Source organism: Arvicanthis niloticus, chromosome 8, assembly GCF_011762505.2.
Source record: "Arvicanthis niloticus isolate mArvNil1 chromosome 8, mArvNil1.pat.X, whole genome shotgun sequence".
Classification (NCBI taxonomy): domain Eukaryota; kingdom Metazoa; phylum Chordata; class Mammalia; order Rodentia; family Muridae; genus Arvicanthis; species Arvicanthis niloticus.
This window is the reverse complement of record NC_047665.1, coordinates 2,512,371-2,538,802: the sequence shown is the minus strand read 5'-3', so window position 1 is coordinate 2,538,802 and position 26,432 is coordinate 2,512,371. Positions and strand designations below refer to the sequence as shown.

Here is a 26,432-nt window from a genome sequence, read left to right as displayed (position 1 = left end):
GCATCAGTTGGCAGCCTACATATGTAAAGCATATTGAAGATGGTAGCTCCTTCTCTTTTTCTGCTTGCCACACTCTGGCTAGCAAGATCATTTTATTTCTCTTGCATGGCAGGCTCCTTCTTTGGAATTCTGGTATATGCTGAAGACCAGCTGAGACATATACAGTGAGCACTGCTGTATTCTTTAACTTTCTGTTGGTACAGTCTTTGTTTTATCAACTGGATCACATTCTGTGAGCCATACTTATATATCCACTTTCTGCATACATAGTTCCACGCTATGAGTTCTGTTCATCTGGAAAACCGTTACTGATACAGATATGGTTTTTTCACCTTCCCACTGAGGAAGATTTGCTGGCTCCCAATGGTGCTCATCGTGATTGGCATCTATTTCCTGCTTTACTCCCAGGGTAGTCTGGAGAATAATACTGAAGTGGCAAAGTAAACCCAATTTGTCTCCATTTAAGGACTTCATTTGTTTCCATTTGAGGACCAGTCCTTATTTTAAAAAGGCCATACGGTACCAGTTTCAGGAATCAACCATAAGTCCCAAAAGTAAGTCATAAGACACCAGGTCTAGGAACAGACCATAAGACTCACAAGAAGATCATAGGACCCCCCTCCCAGAGACCAAACTGGGGATAACCACAGAAATGGAGAAATACCTCAGAATGGGCCATCTGGGCTGGGCAGCCCTATTTCATCATGTGGTGATAAGTTCATGACATACGAATGCAGATCACTGACAACCTGTGACCCCCTAGCACCCACCAATGAAATTTTAGATTACCGTATCCTTCTAGGGAGTCCCATCTGTTTCTTTTAAGGGGGTCTGAGTGCCTTTGTCAGGGGTTGCCATTTTAAAGAATGCTGGTTGTTTCTGCAGAATATTATGTTTTGTTTTTGCATACTATCTGATCTGGGGTGTACAGTGATTTTTGGACCCTTACAATGTGTAGCAGGTGAATATTAGCTGCAGTATTCCTGACATAGTGTAAAATCACGAAAACAAAAATCACAAATTGTTTTTAAAATCGCTCTTTAATTGCTAATATCCTTGGAGGCCTTCTGCCTGTGGCTCATGTACTTCACATTGCGCCAAGGTGAGTAGTGGACTGTGCCAGCTATCTCTCTCGATTCTAGGAGTAGGAGGAGAGTAGGAAGTAGAAGAGGAGGAGGAGGAGGAGGAGGAGGAGGAGGAGGAGGAGGAGGAGGAGGAGGAGGAGGAGGACTACACACAGCAGCATGAGGAGGAGGGGAAGAGGGAGGAGGAGAAATGGGGAGGAGGAGGATTAGAAAGAGGAAGAAGAAGATGTTCATGCTGAGTGCTGGTAGACAGAAAGACAGGTTATTAGAGGACAGGCAGACGTGATACTGAAACAAAAAATCTTGCAGATCTGAAAAGTGTGAAGTCCTGGACTGAATTCTTGGGGCAGGACACTCTATGCTGCTTGCTTTCAGCACACTCTAACCCTAAGGGCAGTGCTCTTGTCACTCAAGATTCACTGGCCAATCAGGGCCTCCAGAAGAAGAGGCGGGTTTTTTCCAGGAACTTCCTTTCCTGCTCTGGGTTCAGCTCCACTGAGGAGAGCTTGTATGGTTGGTGTGACATGGTTTGACCTGTGCTGCTGGGTGCCTTAGGGGAGTGCCTGCTAGCTACTGAGTCTCATCATGGTGAGCATGGGAACACTGCTCCTAACCTGAAGGAGAGGTGGTCTGAGAAGCAAGAGTCCGGGTGGTTGGCCCTCCCCAGGGGCAGTTGGAAACTAACAGCCACCTGTCAGGTTCCATGTAGGTCTTAGCCACTACATATACTCAGCGGTGACATCTGAATAACTTCATTACGAGATCTGCAGCTGCACAGACCGTTTGGAGCAAGGGCCTGCATGTAGAAACATCCTTAGCAGGATGCCAAATTCAGAGAGGCCTCTTTTGTCTGGTATCTTCTAGACTATGTGCACTGGCCATTTAAGATCCATTTGGAGTTAATTTTGTGGTGGTTGTAAACCCCATCTCAGGCAATCGCTAGCACTCCAAATTTAAGCTGTGATAAGAAGAGTAGAATCGCTGATGTGAAGGATTTTCCAATGAGAAAAAGTGGTAAGTCGCACTAAGGAGGGTTTAGCTGAGGGAGGGACTGCTTCTAAAACACCCACAGGTAAGTACTGTGCTGACCAAGCATCTTAGAGATTAGGATGTGCATAGGATGCACGTGTTTGTTCATCAGGGTGGTAGGGAAATATGGCTCCAGATCATAACAAAGGAGACAACCCTGATTAACAAATAGTCCCATCCCCAGATCACAGACCAACCCTTTAACAAGCTGCACAATGAAACATTTCAGGCTCTCGACCAACACTAAGGCCTGGTGTACCATAAAGGACCATTTTTCTTCTTGAAAAAGCATAGATGTGGCACATGGGCAAGACATCTGGTGACACCACTCGGGTGAGGACTGGCCTGATCAGGCAAGGCTATCCCTGAGGCCTGCATGGATGGAGAATGACTAACTCCCTCTCAAACTCAGCAACATTCTTAGTTGAGCCTGTAACAAACTGGGGCCTAGGCCTTGGGACCTTTTCCTAAGACCATGAGGTATTGACAAACAGACAAAAAGAGCTCTTTTTCTAAAAACAGGCATATTCTTTGAAGAGCTGGTAATGGTCTGGGGCCAGGCCCTTAGGAGAGGGGTTGTCTCTTATGCTGAGAATCCACCAGTTCCTACCACATGGGGCTGCTGGTATCAGTCACTAAGCACTGTAGGCGTGGTCAGTAATGTTGATGGATGACCTGTGTTCTCCTAGAGCAGCACTGTTTGATCAGATTCCTCCTTTCTTTGTTCCATTGAGTGGTAGTTTCTGCGACTTCATTGAAGTCTCCCATTTCTTTGCATGTTCCCTGCAGGTAGTGTACAAGCTGCTATTCTCCAGAAGCTTCCTCAGCATGAGCCTTATCTCCTGGCTAACCACCCCAAGTTTATACTTTGTATCTTCTACTTTTCCTATCTTTTGCCACTTCTGAGACATTTCCTTTAGGACTGTGCCAGTGCAGAATGACCTGCTGTTTCAGGACACTGGTATACTTAAGAAATAATTGTAGAATATCTTTGCTATGTAAATCTCCCTTCTGCCTAAGTGGCTGACTTGATCAGCATGAGTGTTGAGTCCGTCCTTAAATTGTTCACATTATAACGTGGGGTGAGAACCTAAAAAAGAGTTAAGGATAACAACATGTGTGGAATGCAGAATCTCTTCTAGGTTGGCTCCTTTTTAACCAAAGCTACATTAATGCTATCTTCACAGTGATTTTTTTTCTTGTTATTATTATTCTATTTACACTCCCAATTTTATTCTCCTCCTGGTCCACCCTCCCACTGTCCCACATCCCATACTTCCTCCCCACCCTCCTGTCTCCAGGAGGATGTTCCCACCACCCAACCCACCAGACCTCTAAGTCCCTGGGGCCTCCAGTCTCCTGAGGATTAGGTGCATCTTCTCTGACTGAACCCAGACCCGACAGTCCTCTGTTGTAGACCTGTTGGGGGCCTCATGTCAGCTGGTGTATGCTGCCTGGTTGGTGGTCCAGTGTCAGAGGTCTTGGGGATCCAAGTTAATTGAGACTGCTGGTCCTCCTACAGGGTTGCCCTCCTCTTCAGCTTCTTCAAGCTTTTCTCTAATTCAGCCACAGGGGTCAGCAGCTTTTGTCCATTGGTTGGGTACACATATCTACATCTGACTCTTTCAGCTGCTTTTTGGGTCTTTTTGAGAGCAGTCTTGGGTTTTTGAGTTCTGCGGACTGTATCCTGGGGTGTTTGTTTGTTTGTTTGCTTTGTTATGTTTTTTTGGTTTTGGCTAATATCCACTTATTAATGAGTACATATCATGTCTGTCCTTTGAGGTCTGAGTACTTTACTCAGGATGATATTTTCTAGTTCTATCCATTTGCCTGCAAAACTCAGAATGTCCTTGTTCTTAATAGCTGAGTAGTATTCCATTGTGTAAATGAACCACATTTTCTGTATCCATTCTGTCGTGGGAAATCTATCTGGGTTGTTTCCAGAATCTGGCTATCACAAATAAGGCCACTATGAAAATAGTGGAACACATTCCCCTATGGCATGGTGGGGCATCTTTTGGATATATTCCCAAGAGTGTTGTTGCTGGGTCTTCAGGTAGATGTAGTTCCAATTTTCTGAAGAACCTCCAGATTGATTTCCAGAGTGGTTGTAGCACTTTGCCATCCTATCAGCAATGGAGAAATGTTCCTTCTTCTCCACATTCATACCAACATGTGTTCTCAGTCACCTGAGCTTTTGATCTTAGCCATTCTGATTGGTGTAATGTAGGGGTTGTTTTGATTTGCATTTCTCTGATCACTAAGGACTTTGAACATTTCTTTAGGTATTCTCAGCTATTCGAGATTCCTCTGTTGTGAATTCTTTATTTAGTTCTATACTCCATTTCTTGATTGAAGTGTTTGGGTATTTTTTAGTGGTTAGCTCTTGAGTTCTTTATATATTTAGGATGTTAGCTTTCTATCAGATGTGGGATTAGTGAAGATTTTTTCCAATCTGTAGGTTGCTGATTTGTCTAATTGACTATGTCTTTTGCCTTACAGAAGCTTTCCAGTTTCATGAGGTCCAATTTATCAATTCTTGATCTTAGATGGTGAACCATTGGAATTCTGTTTAGGAAATTTCCCACTGTGCCTATGACATCAAGTCTCTTCCCCACTTTCTCTTCTATTAGACTCAGTGTATCTGGATTTATGTTGAGGCCATCGACCCACTTGGAATTGAGCTTTGTGCAAGGTGACAAATTTGGCTCTATTTTCATTTTTCTACATACAAACAGCCAGTTAGACCAACACCATTTATTGAAGGTGCGTTCTTTTTTCAATTTTTTATTTTTGGCTTCTTTGTCAAAGATCAAGTGTGGGCTAGTGTGTGGTTTTATTTTTGGGTCTTCAGTTCTGTTCCAATAATTGTCTCTGTACCAATACCACGCAGGTTTTTTTTTTTTTTTTTTTAATCACTATTGGTCTGTAGTAGAGCTTGAGGTCGGGGATGGTGATTACCTCTGCCCTTCTTTTGTTTTTTTTTTTATTTTTTGTTTTTTGGTTTTTAGAGACAGGGTTTCTCTGTGTAGCCCTGGCTGTCCTGGAACTCACTCTGTAGACCAGGTCTCTGCCTCCAAGTGCTGGGATTAAAGGCCTGCGCCACTACTGCCCGGCTTCTGCCTTCTTTTATTGTTAAGAATTGTTTTCACTATTCTGGGTTTTTTCCCTTTCCAGATGAATTTGAGAAATGCTTTTTCCATCTCTTTGGAGAACTGTGTTGCAATTTTGATGGTGATTGCATTGAATCTGTAGATTGCCTTTGGTAGGATGGTCATTTTTTTTAAAAGATTTATTTACTTTATGTGAGTACACTGTCACTGTCTTCAGACACACCAGAAGAGGGCATCAGATGTCATTACAGATGGTTGTGAGCCACCATGTGGTTGCTGGGAATTGAACTCAGGACCTCTGGAAGAGTAGTCAGTGCTCTTAACCACTGAGCCATCTCACCAGCCCCAAGGATGGTCATTTTTACCATGTTAATTCTATCAATCCATGAACATGGGAGATCTTTCCACTTTCTGAGATCTTTGATTTCTTTCTTGAGAGAGTTGACGTTATTGCCATACAGATCTTTCACTCGTTTGGTTAGAGTTACCCCAAGATATTTTATGTTATTTGTGGCTATTGTGAAGGGAGTTGTTTCTCTAATTTCTTTCTCGACCTGTTTATTATTTGTTAAATGAAGGCTACTGATTTATTTGAATTATTTTTATATCTGGCCACTTTGCTGAAGTTGTTTATCAGCTGGAGAAGTTCTGGTAGAATTTTGGGGTCACTTATGTATGCTATCATATCATCTGCAAATAGTGATATCTTTCTTCTTTGCCAGTTTGTATCCCCCTGATCTCTTTTTGATGTCTTATTGTTCTAGCTAGCACCTTGAGTACTGTGTTGAATAGACATGGGGGGAGTGGGCATCCTTGTCTCATCCACTATTTAACTGGGATTCCTGCAAGTATCTCTCCATTTAATTTGATGTTGCCTGTTGGTTTGCAGTAAATTGCTTTTATTATGGATAAGTATGGGCCTTGAATTCCTGATCTCTCCATTACCTTTAACATGAAGGGGTGTTGTATTTTGTCAATTGCTTTTTTTTTGCATCTAAGGAGATGATCATGTGTTTTTTTCTTTGACTTTGTTTATATAATAGGTTACATTAATGGTTTTTCATATACTGAACCAACCTTGCATCCCTGGGATGAAGCCTACTTTATCATGGTGAATGATGGTTTTGATGTGTTCTTGGATTTGGTTTGCAAGATTTTATTGAGTATTTTTGCATTGATATTGATAAGGGAGATTGGTCTGAAATTCTGTTTTTTGGTTGGGTCCTTGTATGGTTTAGGTATCAGATTATGTAGTGTTCCTTCTGTTTCTATTTTATGGAAGAGTTTGAGGAATATTGGTATCAGGTCTTCTTTGGTGGTCTGGTATTCTACACTAAATCAGTCTGGCACTGGGCTTTTTTTGTTTGGGAGGTTTTTAATGACTTTCTCTGTGGGATATGAGCCTGTTTAGTTTACCCCTTCTTTGATTTAACTTTGGTATGTGGCATCTGTCTGGAAAAACCATCCATTCCATCTCGATTTTCCAGTTTTGTTGAATATAGGTTTTGGTAGTAGGATGTGATGATTTTTTTGAATTTTCTCTGTTTCTGTTGTTATGTCTCCCTTTTCCTTTCTGATTTTGTTAATTTGGATACTGCCTTTGGGCCCTTTAGTTAGTTTGGCTAGGGGGTTGTTTATCGTGAGTCTCTAAAAAAACCAGCTTTTGGTTTTGTTGATTCTTTGTTTTGTTCTCTTTGTTTCTATTTGGTTGATTTCAGCCCTGAGTTTCACTATTTCCTGCCATGTACACTTGTGTGAGTTTGCTTCTCTTTGTCATAGAGCTCTCAGGTGTGCTGTTAAATTGCTAGTGTAAGATATTTCCAGTTTCTTTACCAGGGCACTTAGCAGTATGAATTGTCCTTTTAGCACTGCTTTCATTGTGTCCCATAAGTTTGGGTGTGATATGTCATCCTTTTCATGAAATTCCAGGAAGTTTTTAATTTCTTTATTTCTTCCATGACCAAGTTATCATTGAGTAGAGAATGGTTGAGTCTCCATGTGTATGTGGGATTTTTGTTGTTTTTGCTGTTCTTGAAGACCAGCATGAGGCCATGGTGAACTGATAGGATTCATGGGATTATTTCAGTCTTCTTATATCTGTTGAGGCCTGTTTTGTGACCAATTATGTGATCAGTTGTGAAGGAGGTACCACGAGGTCCTGAGAGAAGGTATATTCTTTTGTTTTAGGGTGAAATGTTCTGTAGATATCTGTTAAATCCCTTTGGCTCATAACCTCTATTAGTTTCACTGTGTCTCTGTTTAGTTTCTGTTGGACGGCTTTTCCGTTGGTGAGAGTGGGATGTTGAAGTCTCCCACTATTATTGTGTGGCTTTCAATGTGTCTTTTGAGCTTTAGTCAAGTTTCCTTAATGAATGTGGGTGCCCTTGCATTTGGTGCATAAATGTTCAGAATTAAGATTTTCTTTAGGTGAATTTTCCCTTTGATGAATATGAAGTGTCCTTCCTCATGATGCTTGATAACTTTTGGTTGAAAGTATTTTATTGGATAGTAGGATGGCTACTCCAGCTTATTTCTTGGGACCATTTGCTTGGAAGACCTTTTTCCATCCTAATACTCTGAGGTAGTGCCTGCCTTTGTTATAGACATGTGCTTCTTATATGCAGCAAAAATGCTGGATCTTGTTTGCGAATCTAGTCTGTTAGCTTCTGTCTTTTTATAGGTGAGTTGAGTCCATTCATATTGAGAGATATTAAAGACAGGTGACTGTTGGTTACTGTTATATTTGATTTTGTAGGTGGCTTTATGTGCTTGTGATTCTCTCCTTTTGTCTTTGTTGTGAGATACTTAGTATCTAGTGTTTTCTTTGGTGTAGGTACCTTCCTTGTGTTGGAGTTTTTCTTCTAGGATTTTCTGTAGGGCTGAATTGGTAGGTAGACACTGTTTGAATTTGGTTTTGTCCTGGAATATTTTGGTTTCTCCATCTATGTTCCTTGAGAGTTTTGCTGGGTATAGTATCCTTGGCTGGCATTTGGGTTCTCTTAGAGTCTGCATGACCTCTGACCAGGCTCTTCTGGCTTTCATAGCCTCTGTTGAAAAGTCTGGTCTAATTTTGATAGATCTATCTTTGTATGTCAATTGGCCCTTTTCCCTTGCAGGTTTTAATATTCTTTTTTTGTTCTATGTGTTTAGGAGTTTGATCATTATGTGACTGGAGGATTTTCTTTTCTGGTCCTGTTTATTTGGTGTTCTATAGGCTTCTTGTACCTTTACAGCCATCTTTTTCTTTAGCTTGGGCAAGTTTTCTTCTGTGACTTTGTTGAAGAAGTTTTCAGATCCTTTGAGCTGTCAATCTTTGTTCTTCTCTATTCCAGTTATTCTTAGATTTGGTCTTTTTTGTGAGTCCAGAACTTACTGGATGTTTTGGGTTAGAAATTTTCTATGTTTTGGGTTTTCTATCTTCTACACCTGAGAGTCTCTCTTCTGTCTCCTATATTCTGTTGGTGATGCTTGCATCTGTAATTCCTGACCCCTTTCCTAGGTTTTACATTTCCATGTTTGCCTCCATTTGTGTTTTCTTTATTGTTTCTCCTTCCACTTTTAGGTCTTGTATTGCTTTATGCAATTCCTTCACCTGTTTGATTATGTTTTCCTGTATTTCTTTAAGGGATTTATTTGTTTCCTCTTTAAGGTCTTTTACCTGTTTACCAGTGTTTTACTGTCTTTCTTTCACCAAGTTATTTATATCCTCCTTAAAGAACTCTATTATCTTCATGATATTACCTTTATGAGATAGGATTTTAGGTCAGGTTCTTGATTTTCAGATGTGTTGGTACATTCAGGGCTTGTTGTGGTGGGAGAACTGGGTTCTGATGATGCCCACCTATATTGGCTTCTGTTGTTTATGGTCTTGTGCTTGCCTCTTGCCATCTGGTTATCCCTGGTATTTTCTGGTCTGGGTGACTCTGTCTGGAGACTGTTTCTTTTGTCCCTGGTTTGTTTCAGGTATCTTGGTAGTCCTGTAGACCTGGCTGTAGCAGACCTCCTGTGGGGCCTTCCAACTGGGGGTACTTCAGAGGGGCAGAGAAGCTGCTGATCTGTTGCCCTGGCTGTAGTAGATCTCCTGGCGGGCCCTCAGACTGTTGGATATTCAGAGGAGCAGTCAAGCTATTGTCCTGTGTGAAGCTGTTCTGCAGTGGGGCCTATGGACTGTGGTTTCTGTTTCCCTGTGTGCAGCAGACTTCCAGATAGGCTTTCAGTCTGTTGTGTCAGTTGCCCTGCATGCCACAGGGTCCCTAGGAGGTCTTCAGACTGTGGTGTCAGTTGCCCAGTTGCCCTGTGTACAGGGGAACTCCTGGGATGCATTCAAGCTGTGGTGTCTTCAGGGAAGCAGACAAGCTGGCAACCAGTTGCTCAGTTACCCTGTGAGCAGCAGATCTCCTAGGATGCCTCCTGTTCTAGTGCCAGTTACCCTGAATGCAGTAGATCTGGGATGTCTCCAGCTGTGGATCAGATGCCCTGAGTGCAACAGATCTCCTGGGATGCCTCAGGATGTGGTATCTTCAGGGGAGGAGACTAGCTAGGAGTCTGTGTTAGCAGAAAGGACCAAGAGAAGGGGAGATTTTTTTTAAATTAATCTTTGAATTGTGTGTTGAGTTATTCCCTCCCTGGGAAGGCATACTAGTTTTAGAACAGCTGGATTTTCAGCCTTTTAGGAACATGTTTCTGACACAAGAAACAAGCTATGTTGCCTCACAGAGCCATGTTTTCAGTCTGTTGCTCCCAGGGCAATGGCCTTGCTTTTCTGTTGATTAAAGTTTCTAAATTCTTAAGTAAAAAGTCAATACCACAACAGAGTTTTAAAATTACACATTTGAGTCAGATAATGAACTATGCATTGAGTTAACAGGGAAAGGATTTGCATGTGGAGCATGGCATCTGCCCTCAGTCCAGAATAGGAGGAACAGTGTCCTGTGTACAGTGCAGAGTGAAACAGGGTAGGCAATAGCTAGATCACAGACTAACTAAAGGTTAAGGCAGCAGCTGCAGGGCTCACTGTTATGAAGAAGGTCATGATTTGCACAGGATAGGTGATTTTGTAATTTCCTAGCATGTGTTAATTTGTATATTTTAATATAAAGACACAAGATTGGTCAGTGTACAATTTGGAGAGATTAGGTTGATCCAATGACTATTGAAATTTCCTATTAGGGTACTGTCCTATGTGAATATGTGTGGTCCTCATCCATATACTTAGTCAGCTTAGATACTTGAGACACAGCCCATGCATTGGCTGCAGCTGTGTGTGTCAGGTTCCAGGACTCAGCAACTACCAGTCCACATAGGGGCAATATCAAAAAGTATTTCATTAATGCCATTGTTTCCGCCAGGGAATGGGCTGCTCTTTTTCAAAGTCAATATACCTGTGTGTTATATATCTTTCCCAAAAGTCCATTGTTGGCATTACTTTATATTTGTTTTGTTTTATTTATTTTTGGTTTTTTGAGACAGGGTTTCTCTGTATAGCCCTGGCTGTCCTGGAACTCACTCTGTAGACCAGGTTGGCCTTGAACTGAGAAACCCACCTGCCTCTGCCTCCCAGGTGCTGGGATCAAAGGTGTGTGCCACCACTGCCTGGCTGGCATCACTTTATAAATTTCATTTGTTAAAGAATCATAGCCTAATCTGTTACTTGTTTCAATTCCCCAACGTATCCTGATCACTAATATTTTCACTTTTTTCCTAATTGTTTTGATTATTTGTCTCTATTCATAGCAGTATGTTCTGTAGCTCAGGCTTGACTGATCCTATATAATTGAGAATTACTTTGCACAGTCAATCATGATCCTGACAGCCAGTTCCTGGGAGATAGTCCTGCAACACCTTCCAGGATGTTCATACTGGTCCGTGGGAAGGAAGAAATACCATGCATGAGTGTGTTCTGAGGTCTCTGTCATCTTGGGGGTAATTACAAATGAAGAGGATCCCCAGTGTATGAATTGACTTCACTGATAACATCATGTGGAAGGGTGGATCTGGGAAGAACTGTCCTGTGTGAGTCACTTGATCACTAACCCTCCAGTAGGGCAGATGCTAAGTTCCTGAGGCCTAGCCGGGTTGTCCAAGCTAATGAGGGACATGGGCAGGGCTAGCAGTCAGAAGCATCAGTGAAAGATAGCATGCAGGTTCTTCTAGGATTCTCCTCAGCCACACCCACTTATAGCTCTGACAGAGACCACAGACCTACCTTGGAGAAGATGAGAACAACAGACTCCAGCCCAGGAAGAGCACATCAGTAGAGCTATCAGAGTCTCTAGTCTGCTGGAACTAGGATGAACTGAGACCCACAATATTCTGTTTACACATGTTTTGATCTGGGTAGAGGTGATTGACTTTGTTTCCTCCCTAAGAGTGGATTCCTCAGGGAAGGGAGGCTCTGCAGTTATGGCCATTGGATGCTGTGGTGCTGATACTGTGACTGCCCAGTGTGTACACAGAGGCTTTTGGTGTGCACTGGGAGGACATATAGGGAAACTTGAGGTCTGATTTATAGAAGTTCTAAATGTTCTCTTTCATAATTCAGTTTCATTGGATAAATTTGACAAATAGTTTAGGAACTGGTAGAATGGAGGTGCGATAAATAACATCTTTACAAAAATTAGAACTTAAGGAAAACCCTATGTGTTCTTTCTATGTTTCCAGTTTGATTAGTTAATTCTGGCAGAAGATATAGGGTATTACTATAGACCTTTGGCTGTCCTAGAACTCATTGTGATACATCACACTGGGGTCTGACTCAGTGTGATACTTTCTGCCTCTGTATTCTGACTGTAGTGTTAAAGGCTTAAGCCAATAGACCCAGCTTGGTTACTGATTTTTATAGTCAGTAATTGTTAATGTTCATAAAATTTCTTTGAAATCTGGTAAGCACTATTGATCTTGTAGACCTTGTCTGTTCTTTATATCTGGAATTGACATTTCTCTGGAAAGGCTGGATCCTATTCAAAGGGCTGAGAAATGACAGGGGTGAACCTCATTATTAAGTTTCCTTGTAATATAATTTGGTAGATATAGCATTACTTCAGTGTCAGGAAATAAGAGGGGCAGGCCCCAGAATTATAGGAATACATTGTCTATGAAGAAGACATGCCCAATGTTGTCTCTGTTGTGCTTTCTTTTCTACTCATGTATGGGATACTCTAGAGTGCAGTGACTTATGAGGACGTGCGTGTGAACTTCACTCAGGAAGAGTGGGCTTTGCTGGATTCTCCCCAGAAGAAGCTCTACAAAGATGTCATGCTGGAGACCTACAGGAACCTCAGTGCTATAGGTAAGACTGTGAATTCCCTTTCCTGATTAAAATTGGAGAAAACAGTTTCTTTCCTTTGATGCACTTCTGTAATTCAGTTCACATGGATGCAGACTTTGGTTTAGAAGTCATGCATGACTCACTGGTTCACTGAAGATAGTAACTTACACTTTACACAATGTCCATACATACATGTTCTGTTCCTCTGTTTTAGGATTTAATTGGGAAGACCAAAATTTGGAAGAACATTGTCAAAGATCTAGAAGACTCAGAAGGTAATTTTCGTGTGGAAGCTCCTACAAATATGCCTTTGAATAAATTTTAAAATGTGCTGAAAGTTTTAAGGAAAAGCAACAGTGTAAATGAGCACAGCTTTAAGTGTATTGATGATGGTTACATTGTAACAAAACCATGTCCTCAGTGTCCTGTATCTGATTTGCTTTTGCAAGGCATTCATTTAAGAAAGAGGACATGGCAACAATGCCTTAGTATATATCTACATTTGAAACATAGCCCTATCAGAGCAACACTGTACAACTGGCAGTCAGTTTCTGCTCATTGTGTAGCTGAATAGCTGATAAATATATGTCCAAAAGCTTCTAAGAAGCAAAGAGTCTATAGTAAAGCTCACGTTACTCATTTATTAGTAGTGACATAGGTAAGTTTCTAGAGACAAGCAGCTTCTTGGAGGTATCAAGGATGTTGTGCAGTAACCTTGATCCCTACATCACATGTCTATGAGGAACAAAAAATCAAACCTTGTGAATGCAATGTTCAAACTTTTTTGTTAGTCTTCCTTTTGTAAGTATATAATGTATCATAATAGATATAAACTATATCTGTATATAAAAGGGATATTTATGGAAACAATGTCTATATATATATATATATATATATATATATATATATATATATCTGATAAAAAGTAGAAGATATATAATGGATGACAGTGTAGACATTTTGAACATGATACAAGTTTACAATTAATTGCTTTTCAAATTTCATTGGCAATACATCAACAACCTCATTCTGTAGAAATTTTTATTGAATATTAGGAGTATAGAAATGCTTCTATTTCTCCTGATTCATTTTGCAAATATGATGCATAGTATAGTAACAATTGGAATACAGTCAGTGTGTTAAAGCTCTGAATTCTTCCACTTTTTATCAAGTGTGAGAAAAACGTTTGATTCAAAAAACAATATGTAAAGCTGAGCTATATAATGAATGCTCATAGAAGCTCAGGTATCTTTGAAAGTGAAAAACAACCCATAATGAAGGGAACAGCATGAATGTAAAAAAAGAAATAAAATCTTAAGGTCTGGTTCTTCTTTATATTTAGACAAATAGTACCATTAATTCTTACAGACAAAAGTATTTATCAGTGTGATAAAGCTTTCTTTTATGGTTTTTCAAGACTAAGGTTTCTTTGTGTAGCCCTTGCCGTCCTGGAACTCCCTCTGTAGACCAGGCTGGCCTTGAACTCAGAAATCCACCTGCCTTTGCCTCCCAGGTGCTGGGATCAAAGGTGTGTGCCACCACCGTCCAGCTGTGGTAAAGCTTTCACATGTGCCAATTTTCTTCTCAGGCATGAAAGAAGTCAGAGCGCAGAGAAACCCTCTGAATATACACAGTGTGGCAAAGCCTTTGCTTTACATGCTCCCAGTCATGCTCAAAGACATGAAAGTTTTCATACAGAAAAGACACCTTATGAAGATATTCAGTGTGTCGAAGCCTTTGCACCTTACACAAGTAGCCAACTAAGTAAAAGCACACAAATTGGACAGAAACCCTATGAATGTAATCAACATGGTAAAGCTTTTGCAAAACACAGTCATCTTAAAAGTCATGAAAGAATTCATAGTGGAGACAAATCCTTCAAATATAATGAATGTGATGAAGCCTTCTTACATCCCTCGAGTCTTCACATGCATGAAAGGATTCATACTGGAGAGAAACCCTACAAATGTAATCAATGTGATAAAGCCTTTTTCCAACACTGTCACCTCCAGAATCATAAAAGAATACATACAGGAGAGAAACCCTACAAATGTTTTCAATGTGATAAAGACTTTTCTCTACACTATAACCTCCAGATGCATAAAAGAACACATACAGGAGAGAAACCCTACAAATGTAATCAATGTGAGAAAGCCTTTTTCCAAAAGAGTAGTCTTGCAACACATAAAAGATTTCATACTGGAGAAAAACCCTACAAATGTAATGAATGCAATAAAGCCTTTTTCCAACACTGTAACCTCCAGAAGCATAAAAGAACACATACAGGAGAGAAACCCTACAAATGTAATCAATGTGAAAAAGCCTTTTTCCAAAACAGTAGTCTTGCAACACATAAAAGATTTCATACTGGAGAGAAACCCTACAAATGTAATCAATGTGAGAAAGCCTTTTCCCACCATAGTTATCTCCAGAAGCATAAAAGAACACATACAGGAGAGAAACCCTACAAATGTAATGAATGTGAGAAAGCTTTTTCAGGACATGATAGTCTCAAGAAACATAAAAGAATTCATACTCGAGAGACACTCTAGAAATGTAATCACTGTGGTAAAGCCTTCTTACATCTCTGAAGTCTTCACATGCATGAAAGGATTCATACTGTAGAGAAACCTTACAAATGTAATGAATTCGATCAAGCCTTGTCCCAACTGAATAGTCTGAAAATACATAAAAAATATATATATATATATGGTAGAGAAAACCTACAAATGTAACTGCTGTGATCACATCTTTATAAATCACAGTCATCTTAAAACTCATGGAAGCATTCATACTGGAGTTAAACCCTACAAATGTAATCTATGTGACATAGGCTTTTCTCAACATTATAATCTACAAAGTCATAAAAGAAAACATACTGGAAAGAAATCTTACAAGTGTAATCAGTGTGAGAAAGCCTTTTCAAAACATGGTCATCTCCAAAAGCATAAATGAATACATACTGGAAAGAAAACCTACAAAGGTAATGAATGTAGGAAAGACTTTTTACAACGCCATCCCTTCTGAATGTGTAAATGAACATACTGGAGAGAAACCTTATGAATGTGATCATAGTGTTAATCATCATGAACATATTTATATTGCCAAGAAACCTGAATATAAACAATGTGGAAAAGCCTATGCCCAGCATATTTATCTAATGCTGCAAGAGTAAGTACTGGAGATACAAAGACAGACACGCACAAACACACACATAGAGACCTTATAAATGTACATAATGTGGTAAACCTTTGCATATCACAGTCATCTTAGAACACATAAAGGAGCACATAATATACCTCAGAATATATAAAAGAACACTCCAAAGAGAGAAACCTTTGTGAATAATGTCGTAAGGCCTTTGCAGGTGACATTTATCACTTAATAACAAAAACTTAGAAGAAACCTCATGAAAGCCAGCAATGTGGTAAAGTTTGTTCATGTACCGGTCATTTTAGAAGTCATGAGAAAAATGAATGCTGCAGGGAGCCCCAATAAATGTAGTCAATGTGGTAAAATTTTGTACTTTGTGGTATCTTTATGTAGAGTAAAACCTTTCGCAGGTGATCAATCTGTTAAAGATTGCATGTCACAGTAGTCTTTTAAGATCTAGAAGAACTCACAATTAAAGCACTCTGTGACTCTGATGGACTTGGTAACATCTTTAGCCAACCCACTTACATTAAGTTACACAAAGTTATTCATTCTTGAGAAGAGCTCTAGCATGTGTCAACTATATACTCAAGAATGATGATGTCTCTGTTTTGTTTGTACCTATAAACTCACAGGGAAAAATTCCTATGATTTTCATTGATAAGGCTTAGATTTCACAGTTCACTTTAAGCCCTTGAAATTACTCGTTCAGGTATAAAATTTTATGGGTTCATATTAGTGCATTTTTTTGCTGTAGTATAATGTCTAAGGTATTGTAGAAAAATTGAATCCCAAACCAGGATTTCTACCCCACCTTTGACCATTCATTTTCTAAGAAAAAGAAACATGCAATCTTTATATTTATAAAAAGCCTTAATCATCACGAGAGATTGGCTGACATCTATTCTCTATGCTATTATGTGTATATCTCAGCGAATAATTTTATCGTAAAGTTTGCCTTGTTTTGTCTGGGCTCCTAACTCCAATCAGTCATCCCACATGGCTATTATTTTATTATTGGCCTAACCTAAGATTGCTTTTTCTCTGTCAACTTTCTTCTCCTCCTTGCGTTTCTCTTCCAACCCCAAGTCCAGTCTCCCTAAAGCCTGTCTCTGTCTCTTCTGTCCAGCTATGGATTGTTGTCATCTTTACTCACCAGTTGGAAGTGACTTGATGGCAAGGTCACATAGCTTCATTCACTTGGATCTGTGTCCTTATCTGGGGCAACCAGGTTTTAGTGTCCTGAACTTAACATCACATTACATAGCAAGAAACCAAACCTCGATATTAAGACAACATTTAAAAGCATTTAAATTGCCTTGTTTCTGGAAGGGTGATATGTAGGAGGAGCTAAGGTGGGAGGAGTACTGAGAGGAAGAGAAGGAGTAAGAAGAGGAGGAGGAGAAGGAGAAGAGAAGCTAGGTGATGAAAGAGAGAAAGCCGGGGGAGACAGGGAGGCAGATGTTCATGTATCTCCACCAGTTAAAGATATTTGATATATCTAGCTTGGGTAGTGGTTACACCTCTGATTGAGCAATACCAAACTTATAAAGCCTTTGATTCACATTGTTAAAAAGAATGTATAAGTGCAAAATGGAAAAGGGGGCATGGGATAGGGGTTTTCTAAGGGGGGATGGGGAAAGGGGATGGCATCTGAAATGTAAATAAAATATCCAATAAAAAAATAAAATAAATTGCCTTGTTTCCAAGTGTATATGGGAACACCATGAAAATGTCAGGGCAACAAGTGTCATATGTGGCAGCTAAAGAAGGGAGTTCAGAGCTCACGTCTTCAGCCTATATCCTTTTTTTTTAAAGATGTATTTATTATATGTGATTACACTATTGCTATCTTCAGACACATCAGAAGAGGGCATCGTATCCCATTACAGATGGTTGTGAGCCACCATGTGGTTGCTGGGAATTGAACTCAGGACCTCTGGAAGAGCAGTCAGTGCTCTTAGCTCCTGAGCCATCTCTCCAGCCCTCAGCCTATATCCTTAAAGAGAGTGTAGGAACTAGACATGGTGTGAGGATATAAACTAAAGTTCAGCCACAGTGACATATTTTCTCCAGCAAGGGAACATTTTCTAAATCCCTCCAAATGACACTCCCAACTGAGAAGGATTGATTTCTTGGCCTTCAAGTCTGCTTGCTCTCTGTTTCATGAGGCAGTTCATGATGAAGAAAACTCTGTGGGTAAGCCTTGACATGCCTCAACCCCTGGGTTATAGTAATGAATGCTTATACAAGAAGGAACATCATGGGTAAATTTTCCTTGCTCACCAACTTCTTTTAATTTTAGTTGTGAGATTTCTCCATATTTTTGTGTGAATACGCACATGTGAATGTTGACTTCAAAGATATTAAACTGTTGTATCTTCCTATAGGAGGGGTTAGAGGAAGACGCCAAAACCTGACTTTGTTCCTTGGAATGAACTTATGTTAATTACTTGGCCAAGTCTCTAGCCATCTAAATATTTTAAAGTGATTTACATCATCTTGATGTCAGGAAATAGAAAGCACTCATACAGGAGAAAAACACTGTCCATGTAAATGACTTGGTTATAGACTGTAATCACAGTCCTTTTCAGTTTCAGGAAAAGCAGCCTGTTTCCTCTCTTCTTCATCATAGCTCTGAAGGAAGTAAATTATTTCCCATGATCAGTCCCATATTTTGGTAGAGATCAGCAATTGTAGTTGTGCTTTGTATTTTCAAACAATTGGAATAGATGTTAAAGTTTGTTGTATGCATGGCAAATCCATTTACAGATGTTTATTGGGCTGTTCTTGAGTTACTTCTGTGATTTTTGTTCATCTTTAATTCTACTTTACTTGGTGATAGGTTGTTTTCTGCTGCAAAGAATTAACTATGTATTTCTTCATAACTGTCAGTCCTAGAGTCACAGTTATGAAGAAATACCTCACTGTCACTTGCTGAGGGATTTTGTAATTTCCCAGCATGTATTAATAATTCACATCATGTGAATGAATGCAGACCTGATTTGTGTGCATACAACTTGGGGAATGTAGCTTGGTCTAGGGAATGTTAGATTTGCCAGTAGAGGGCGCACCTTGCAGATATATCCTTTCCACTTTCACAGTTCATTCATCTCAGATGTATAAGACACAGGCTATGGGTTTTAGCTGTGTGTGTGTTTGTAATGTTTCCTATATGCTTGACTCAGGGAGTGACACTGTTGGAAGCTTTGGCCTTTTTGGAGGCTGTGTGGCCTTGTGGGTGTGTGCTTTAATACCATTGTCTTAGCTGCCTGGGATCCAGTAGTATGCTAGCAGGCTTCAGATGAAGATGGAGAACCCTCAGCTCCTCCTGTACCATGCCTGCCTGGATGCAACTATGCTCCCACCTTGATGATATTGGACTGAACCTATGAAACTGTAAACGAGCTCCAACTAAGTCTTGGCCATGTAAGAGTTGCTTTGGTCAGTCTGTGGTGGTGCACGCCTTTAATCTCAGCACTTTGGAGGCAGAGGCAGGCGGATTTCTGAGTTCCAGGCCAGCCTGGTCTACAGAGTGAGTTCCAGGACAGCCAGGGCTACACAGAGAAACCCTGTATCGAAAAACCACCAGAAAAAGAAAAAGAGAAAAAAGGAAAAAAAGAGTTGCTTTGTTCATGGTGTTCATTCACAGCAGTAAAACCTTCACTAAGACATTGTATGTTTATATATCTCAGAAGTTAACATGGTACCTACGGACAAGGTTAAGCAGTACCTTCTTAAGCCATTCTCCCTGCAGAGGAATGACCTCTTTTTTAACATCAGTATAACTATGTGCAATTCATTGCAGTGATATTTGTACTTTTTGAGAGTCAATACTTGATTTCACTTTTAAAATATTTGTTTATTTTTTCAGTTTAAACCCCAATATCAGCTACTCTCCTCCCACCACCCTCTCAGAGCTCCCCTCCTCATTCCCCCCTCTCCTTCTCTGTTGAGATGGAGGAGCCACTCTTGTGTATGATTCCCAACTTTACCAGCCCCTCAACACCCCTACCATGGACACATCATTTTCTACAAAAGTAGACACATACTCTCTCTGAGGCCAGACATGACAGCCCAGTTAGGGGAATGGGATCCACAGGTGGCAAATTCAGGTAAAGCCACCACTTCAGTTGTTGGGGAACCCATATGGAAACCAAGCTGCACATCTGGTACATATATGAGAAGCACCTAGGTCTTGTTCATGCTCACTTTGGATGTTTGGTTGGTCAGTATCTGGGTGCCATAAAGATTCCAGGGTAATAGATTCTGTTGGTCTTCCTGTGGATTTTCTATCTTCTTTGGGAACCTCAGTCCTTCTCTGATCTCTTCCACACAACTCGCCAGGTTCTGTCTAATGCTTGGCTGTTTGTCTCTGCATCTATTTCTGTTAGCTGTTTGTTATAGCCTCTCAGAAGTGAGGTGTGCTACAATCCTATTTGCAAGCATAGCATGATGTCATTAATGATATGAGGGACTGGTTTTTGCCCCATATGGAATGGGTCTCAATTTGGGCCAGTTGTTCTTTGGCCACTCTCTCCTCTGATCTACCCTCGTTTCTGTTTGTCTTATACACAGGACAGATATTAAATGGAATATAATTTTGGTGATGCAATGTCCTCATTTCTGCACTGGGAGACCTGCTTGGCTACAGGAAGTGGCCAATTCATGATCCACATCTTCCACTCCTAGGGGTTTTAGCTAGACCCTTGCAGTAGTCATCCTGGGGTTTCTCCTGTCCCAGGTGTCTTGCAGGTCCTTGAGATTTCTTCTGGATCCCTACATCCCGAATTTTCATTATCCCCTCTGCTTTCTCTCCACCTGCCCCTCCCTTCCCCCACCCACATCTTCCTTCCCCATTTCTTCTCCCACCCAGTTCCCTTCCACTACCCACCACTGAAATCTTATGAGAAAAATCCAACCATCCTTCCTTGGCCCTCTTACATATTTGCATTCTCTGGGTCTGGGGATTTAACTGTGTTTATTCTATACATTATTTGTAACATCCACTTATAAGTCAGTACAATGACATTCATCGACTTTTGTGTTTGGTTTATCCCACTCATGATGAGATTTCCTTATTCTGTCCACTTGACTGCATGATGTCTTTGTTTTTAATGATTCAGTGTTCCTTGTGTACTTGTGTAATTGAGTGACATTTTCTTTATCCATTCTTCAGTTGAGGGACTGGAAAGGTTTTTGTTTTCTGTTTCTCTCTATAATGAATAAAGCTACTATTACAATAGTTGAGCAAGTGTCCTGTGGTATAGTGGAGCATTTTGGGGGTATATGCCCAGGAGTGATATAGCTGGGTCTTGAGGTAGAACTATTCCCACTTTTCTTAGAAACTGACAAAATTATTTCTAAAGTGTTTCTTTAAGGTTTCACACCCACCAACAACAGAAGAGTGTTTCCCTGGCTCCATATTCTCTCCAGCATCTGCTATTTTTGAGTTTTTGATGTTAGCAGTTCCCATGGTTGTAAGATTAATCCTCATAGTTGTTTTGGTTTGAATTTCCCTGGTGAGTAAAGATTTTGAACATTTATTTATGTATTCCTTGATCATTCACAGTTTCTCTGTTGAGAATTCTCTGATTAGCACTGTACCCTAGACTTTAATTGGGGTATTTGGGTTCTTGCTGTCTAACCTCCTGGGCTCTTTAGAAATGCTGAATATTAACCCTCTGTCAGATGAAGGGTTAGTGAAGATTCTCTCCCGATCTGTATGCTGCTGTTTTGTCCCACTGTCAGTGTCTTTTGCCTTCCAGAAGTTTCTCAGTTTCATGAGGTCCCATTTATCAATTGCTTATCTTAATGCCTGACCCATTGCTGTTCTCATCAGGAAATTGTCTCCTTGACCACTTTTCTCTTCTATGAGAGATAATGTATCTACTGTTATGTTGAGGTCCTTGATCCTACATGACTAGGGTTTTGTGCAGGGTCAGACATGTGGATCTAGTTGCATTCTTCTACATGTAGGTATCCAGTTAGAGTAGCAATATTTGTTGAAGATGATTTTATGTATTTTTCACTGTATGTTTTTCTTTTTCAAAAAGCAAGAGTGTATGGTTGTGCATTGGTCACCTTGTCTGTTTCTGTCCCAACACCATGCAGTTTTCTCACTCTTGCTCTCTAGGACAGCCTGAGGTTAGGAACAGTGTGTTTGCTTTCAGAGTTGTTCAGATTATCCTGCATTTCCTGGTTTTCTATATGAAGGTGAGCATTTCTCTTTCAATGTTTGTGAATATTTTTGTTAGAATTTTCATGGGAATTACATTGAAGTTGTAGAATGCTTTTGGTCAAATGTCCATTTTCACTGTGTTAATCTTACCTATCCATGTGCATGGGAGATCTTTCTATTTTCTGATTTCCTCTTCAGCTTCTTGCTTCAGGGACATGAGGTTCCTGTGTTACAGAACTTTTAATTACTCAGTCAAAGTTACACCAAGATATATTATATTATTTTCAAAATTGTGAAGGGTGTTGTCTGTCTGACTTTTTTCTTGGGATATTTATAGTTTGTATGAATTACTACTACTGACTTCATTGACAGCTGTTTAGAGTCACTTCGGTGAACATATTCAAGAGCTGTAGGAATTCTCAGGAAGAATTTTAGGAGTGAGATATTTATACCATATCATCTGGGAGGAGTGACACTTGACTTCTTTCTTTCCAGTTTGTTTCTCCTTGTTCTCCTTTGTTGTCTTCTTGTGCTAGCTAGTACCTCAAGTACTGTCTTGTATAGACGAATATCTTTGTCTTATCTCTGATTTTAGTGAAAGTTCTTTAAGTTTCTCTGAACTTAATTTGATGTTGTCTATTGGCTTGCTGCATGTTGACTTTATTATTTTTAGGTATGTATGCTATATCCAAGATCTCCTCAAGAGTTTTGATATAAAGTGGCTTTGATCTTCTCAAAGACCATTTCAGCCTTTGCTGATATGATCATGTGTTTTTGTTTCCCAGTTTGTTTATTTGGTGGATTACAATGATGGGTTTTTATATATTGGACCATTCCTGCATCCCTGGTGGAAGCCTACATCACCATGGTGAATGGGGTCTTCTTGTGTTCTTTGGTTTGTTTTTATTGGGTTTGATGTGAGTTTATTTTCATTGAATTTTAGAAAGTCTTTAATTTCTTTCTTCCTGGACCTGTTGCTCAGAGCACAAAGAATATTTAGTTTGAGTATGTTTATAGGCTATCCGTCTGTTCATGTAGAGAATTTTACCTAGTACAGCTTTATGTATTTCACCTTTTCTCTGAGAAAGATGGGCTACCTTACAATAGTGCTCCATAGTGATTTTCTTCTGTTTCCTTCTTGTCTCCCAGAGTTTGCTGGAGTATCTAGGTAACAGGTGTATATTATTTGCAGTTACCCTGATACCTATGTGATCGCATGGAAACAGAAATCATATTTTGTATCCTAAATCTCACTTTAATTGGTAATCTCCTTGGAACAGTTCTGCCTGTGAAGTTGATAGTTCACCCTGCTGTAAGTTGAATAATGGACTGTGCAAGTTATCCACCTTGATTCCAGGAGGAAGTCAGTAAATGCCTGCTGAGTGCTTAAGACAGGGAGATAGGTCATGGGAGTATAGGCCCAAGTGATTCTGAAACTGAATTCTTTGTGGATCAAAAGAGAATCAGCTCCTGGTAGAATTCTGGGCCCTGAAACTGTATGGTGTGTGCCTTCAGCACACTCTACCCACAAGGGAGGTGCTCATGTCCCTCAAAAATCTAATGTGTATACCCAAATTCATCCATTTTTAGAAATGTAATCACATAGAACAATCAGCCATCAACTATATATCTCACAATATAGCTTGAAGTGATACCATGTAAAGATGTATGTGTATTTTGACAATTCATGCTTCTTCATATTCCCATTCGTTATCCATTGGCACTTCCTCTTGAAGTACTGCCTGCTATCTACTGTTATCTAGACATGCTAATTATGCAAGAACAATGAGATATATTTTATTTATTTGTTCTGTTTTGTGTTGTATGTGTGTGATGTGATAATGGGCTTTTAGGCCCCCAAAGATATGTGGAGATGGGAAGACAACTCTGTGTGATCTATATTTGGCAATCTTTTTAAGATGATCAATTTCATTTTGCCAACCTTGCACACCAGAGGTGTTTCACACTGAGTCTTTTCATAGATGGTCAAATAAGATTTGGTAAAAGAAACATTTCACCAGAAAACACTGTCTTCTTTATAGATTGTAAACATATTGTCATATAAAATGGAGGGAAATAGAAACATTTGTAATAAATTTTATGTGCAAAAGAAAATGATATATTGCTAAGTCTTTTTTACATTATGATATTTCATTCTTAGGTGGAAACACGTCTTCAGAACACTTTTCTCAGAACCACAAATGAGTGCCACACAACTGTCTCATTGGGTACAGCTGGTTGCCTCTAACCCTGATGCCCTGAGATCAATCACTGATAGACCCATATTATCTAGAAATGTTTTTCTTATTTCTATACTTCGGTTCTGGCTTATGCCTGTCAGACACCAGTGGTATATAAACATGTTAAACAAAATAAGGAACAGTGATATCACTTGTAGTCAAAACCTCCTTGGGTTTTATCTCTAGAATTCACACAGAGGAAGTAGATAATAGACACCTGTTAGGTGTTTTCTCACTGCTCCCTACACCCAGGGCACAGGGGTATATCCACAAACACAATTGAAATATTTTTAACAGGAGGAAATTAACTAAGCAAAGAACCCCAATTTTGAGAACATATGAAATGATTTGCCAGTTTAAATTATTGTTATAAAATTTCAGTAGTTATTACTGAACATCAAAACCATGAGGTTTACTCTTTAATTCTTACCTTGTCATTCATTCTTTGATTCAAAGGTAAGTCATTGACAAAACATCTCATCTGGTCTTAGAGGTGTATTCCTGTAATCCCAGGATATTAGGGATGGTGGTAGGACAGTGTCTGTGTTTTATGCCATGGTGGTGTACATAGTGAATTCTTGAATAGTCATAATTTATAGTGACATTCTCAAGAAAAAAAAACAAAAAGAAGGAGCATACCTCATTATATTGAAATTTTCCTAATACAATCTTTTCTGGACTCATTTGGCAGCAGTAGGAGCCAACAACAGTGCATGTCATGTGTACCTCTGATGTAATTGTTGCTAACTGTAAGGAGAGAAAAGGAGCTTGCATGCATGACGATTGACTTGCTGGATTGGATCCTATTCTGGTTTTTTGATGCCTAGAAAACATTCATTTAGAAACTCTGGTGGTGACTCTAGGTGACATCAAGTCTGTCTTCACAGGAGCCTGGACCTCAAACAGAAGTCGCTCTAAAACTTTAGAAGTCTGATATTTAGACAGAACCATGCAGTATGGATGAACTATTGGGGCTGGGGTGGGGCTTTGGATGTAGAAGAAATAGGAAGAAAAGGCCCCTGTAATGTAGTCCTTGGGGTTTACCTGAACACTAGCTGGCCTCTATTGTACTCTGTATCCACTTGGCTGTGGTGATTCAGTCCTGTCCAGTTCTTCACCTCTTTTTTATCTAGGCAACTACACAGATTTGTCAGTGATAGCAGCCTGCATATCCCATGTGGCAGTCTCCAATTTGCACACAGCTTCTCAGTCCCTACCGCATTAACCCTGTATAATGCCTGGATGGTAGGAAATGGATATTCTAAAGGAGACATTCACATCTCTCCCTTTGGTTTTGGTCTAGTGTAATAGTGGACCCCATGAATTTTGAATTTCTTGTGGAATCTCATTTTCATAAATGACTCATTCCACTAGGTAAGGACTTCTGTGCATAATAAATATTTACTTGTTAACTAAATACTTTTCAGGAGAGCAAGGAGCTAAAGTTCTGTTAAGGACTTAGAAAAGGGAGAAAATTTTGTTTCTTTTTTTTAAAAAGATTTATTTTGGTTGTGAGCCTAGCCTTTAACGGCTGAGCCATCTCAGATGATCCTGGCCCAGAAGGCAGAACAGATGCTCCAACGTTTTGAAGTAGAGCGAGTGTCCAGGTGTTCAGAGGTCTCTATAAATTGGCTAAGTTTTAGAAGCTATGCTTTGTGCTTCCCACAATTATAGTTAACTCAGTCATTCTGGATTTCTGACGGGGTTGAAAACTTATAGCTATTTACCTTAAGAGAAAAGATTTGAGTGGATGGTCGTCAGCTGACATTCATCCTAAAGCCAGGTTCAGAACTAAATGTTTTAGTTAGGATAGATGACAGAGGTGCTGGTTAGTCAACAAAAGGATGGACTGGGTATTAGGACTATCTTGTACCTCACTGGTACAAATTGGCATAATTATGCTCTAATTGTATTTTGAGAGAAAAGTTTCATTTTAACTGGAAGGGTGACGTGTAGGAGGAGCTAAGGTAGGAGGAGTACTGAGAGGAAGAAAAGGAGTAAGAAGAGGAGAAGAAGAAGGAGAGGAGAAGCTAGGTGATGAAAGAGAGAAAGAGGGGGGAGACAGGGAGGCAGATATTCAGGTATCTCCACCAGTCAAAGATCGTTGTTATATCTAGGTTGGTCAGTGGGTTACACCTCTGATTGAACAATTCTAAACTTATAAAGCTTATGGTTAACATTATTTTAAAAATATATAAATGCAAAAAGGAAAAGGAATGCGATAGGGGTTTTCTAAGGGAGGGAATGGGGAAAAGGGATGGCATCTGAAGTGTAAATAAAATATCTAATAAAAAAAGAAAAAAAAGAAAAAAAAGATTTATTTATTTTATAGATGTGAATATACTGTCACTATCTTCAGACAAT

At 39.8% G+C, this 26,432-nt stretch overlaps 1 protein-coding gene across 2 annotated transcripts; it reads left to right on the top strand.

Moving 5' to 3' along the window:
* The first annotated feature begins 1,218 nt into the window (after window positions 1-1,218).
* Window positions 1,219-17,322, top strand: LOC117713997 (uncharacterized). Of its 2 annotated transcripts, none has more exons than XM_076938877.1 (4): window positions 1,219-1,673; window positions 12,389-12,515; window positions 12,709-12,769; window positions 14,083-17,322. In XM_076938877.1, exons 1-4 carry the CDS (start codon window positions 1,671-1,673, stop codon window positions 15,044-15,046), a joined length of 1,155 nt encoding a protein of 384 aa, XP_076794992.1. In that variant the 5' UTR covers window positions 1,219-1,670; the 3' UTR covers window positions 15,047-17,322. The 2 variants fall into 2 exon arrangements, with proteins under 2 accessions (XP_076794992.1, XP_076794993.1); XM_076938878.1 differs by having other exon boundaries at window positions 1,299-2,099; window positions 14,083-17,245.
* Window positions 17,323-26,432: the final 9,110 nt, after the last annotated feature.

Coding starts and splice junctions, on each gene's coding strand:
- LOC117713997 (XM_076938877.1), top strand. Junction 12,516..12,708: donor CAGGAACCTCAGTGCTATAG/GTAAGACTGTGA, acceptor CCTCTGTTTTAG/GATTTAATTGGGAAGACCAA. Junction 12,770..14,082: donor AGATCTAGAAGACTCAGAAG/GTAATTTTCGTG, acceptor TTTTCTTCTCAG/GCATGAAAGAAGTCAGAGCG.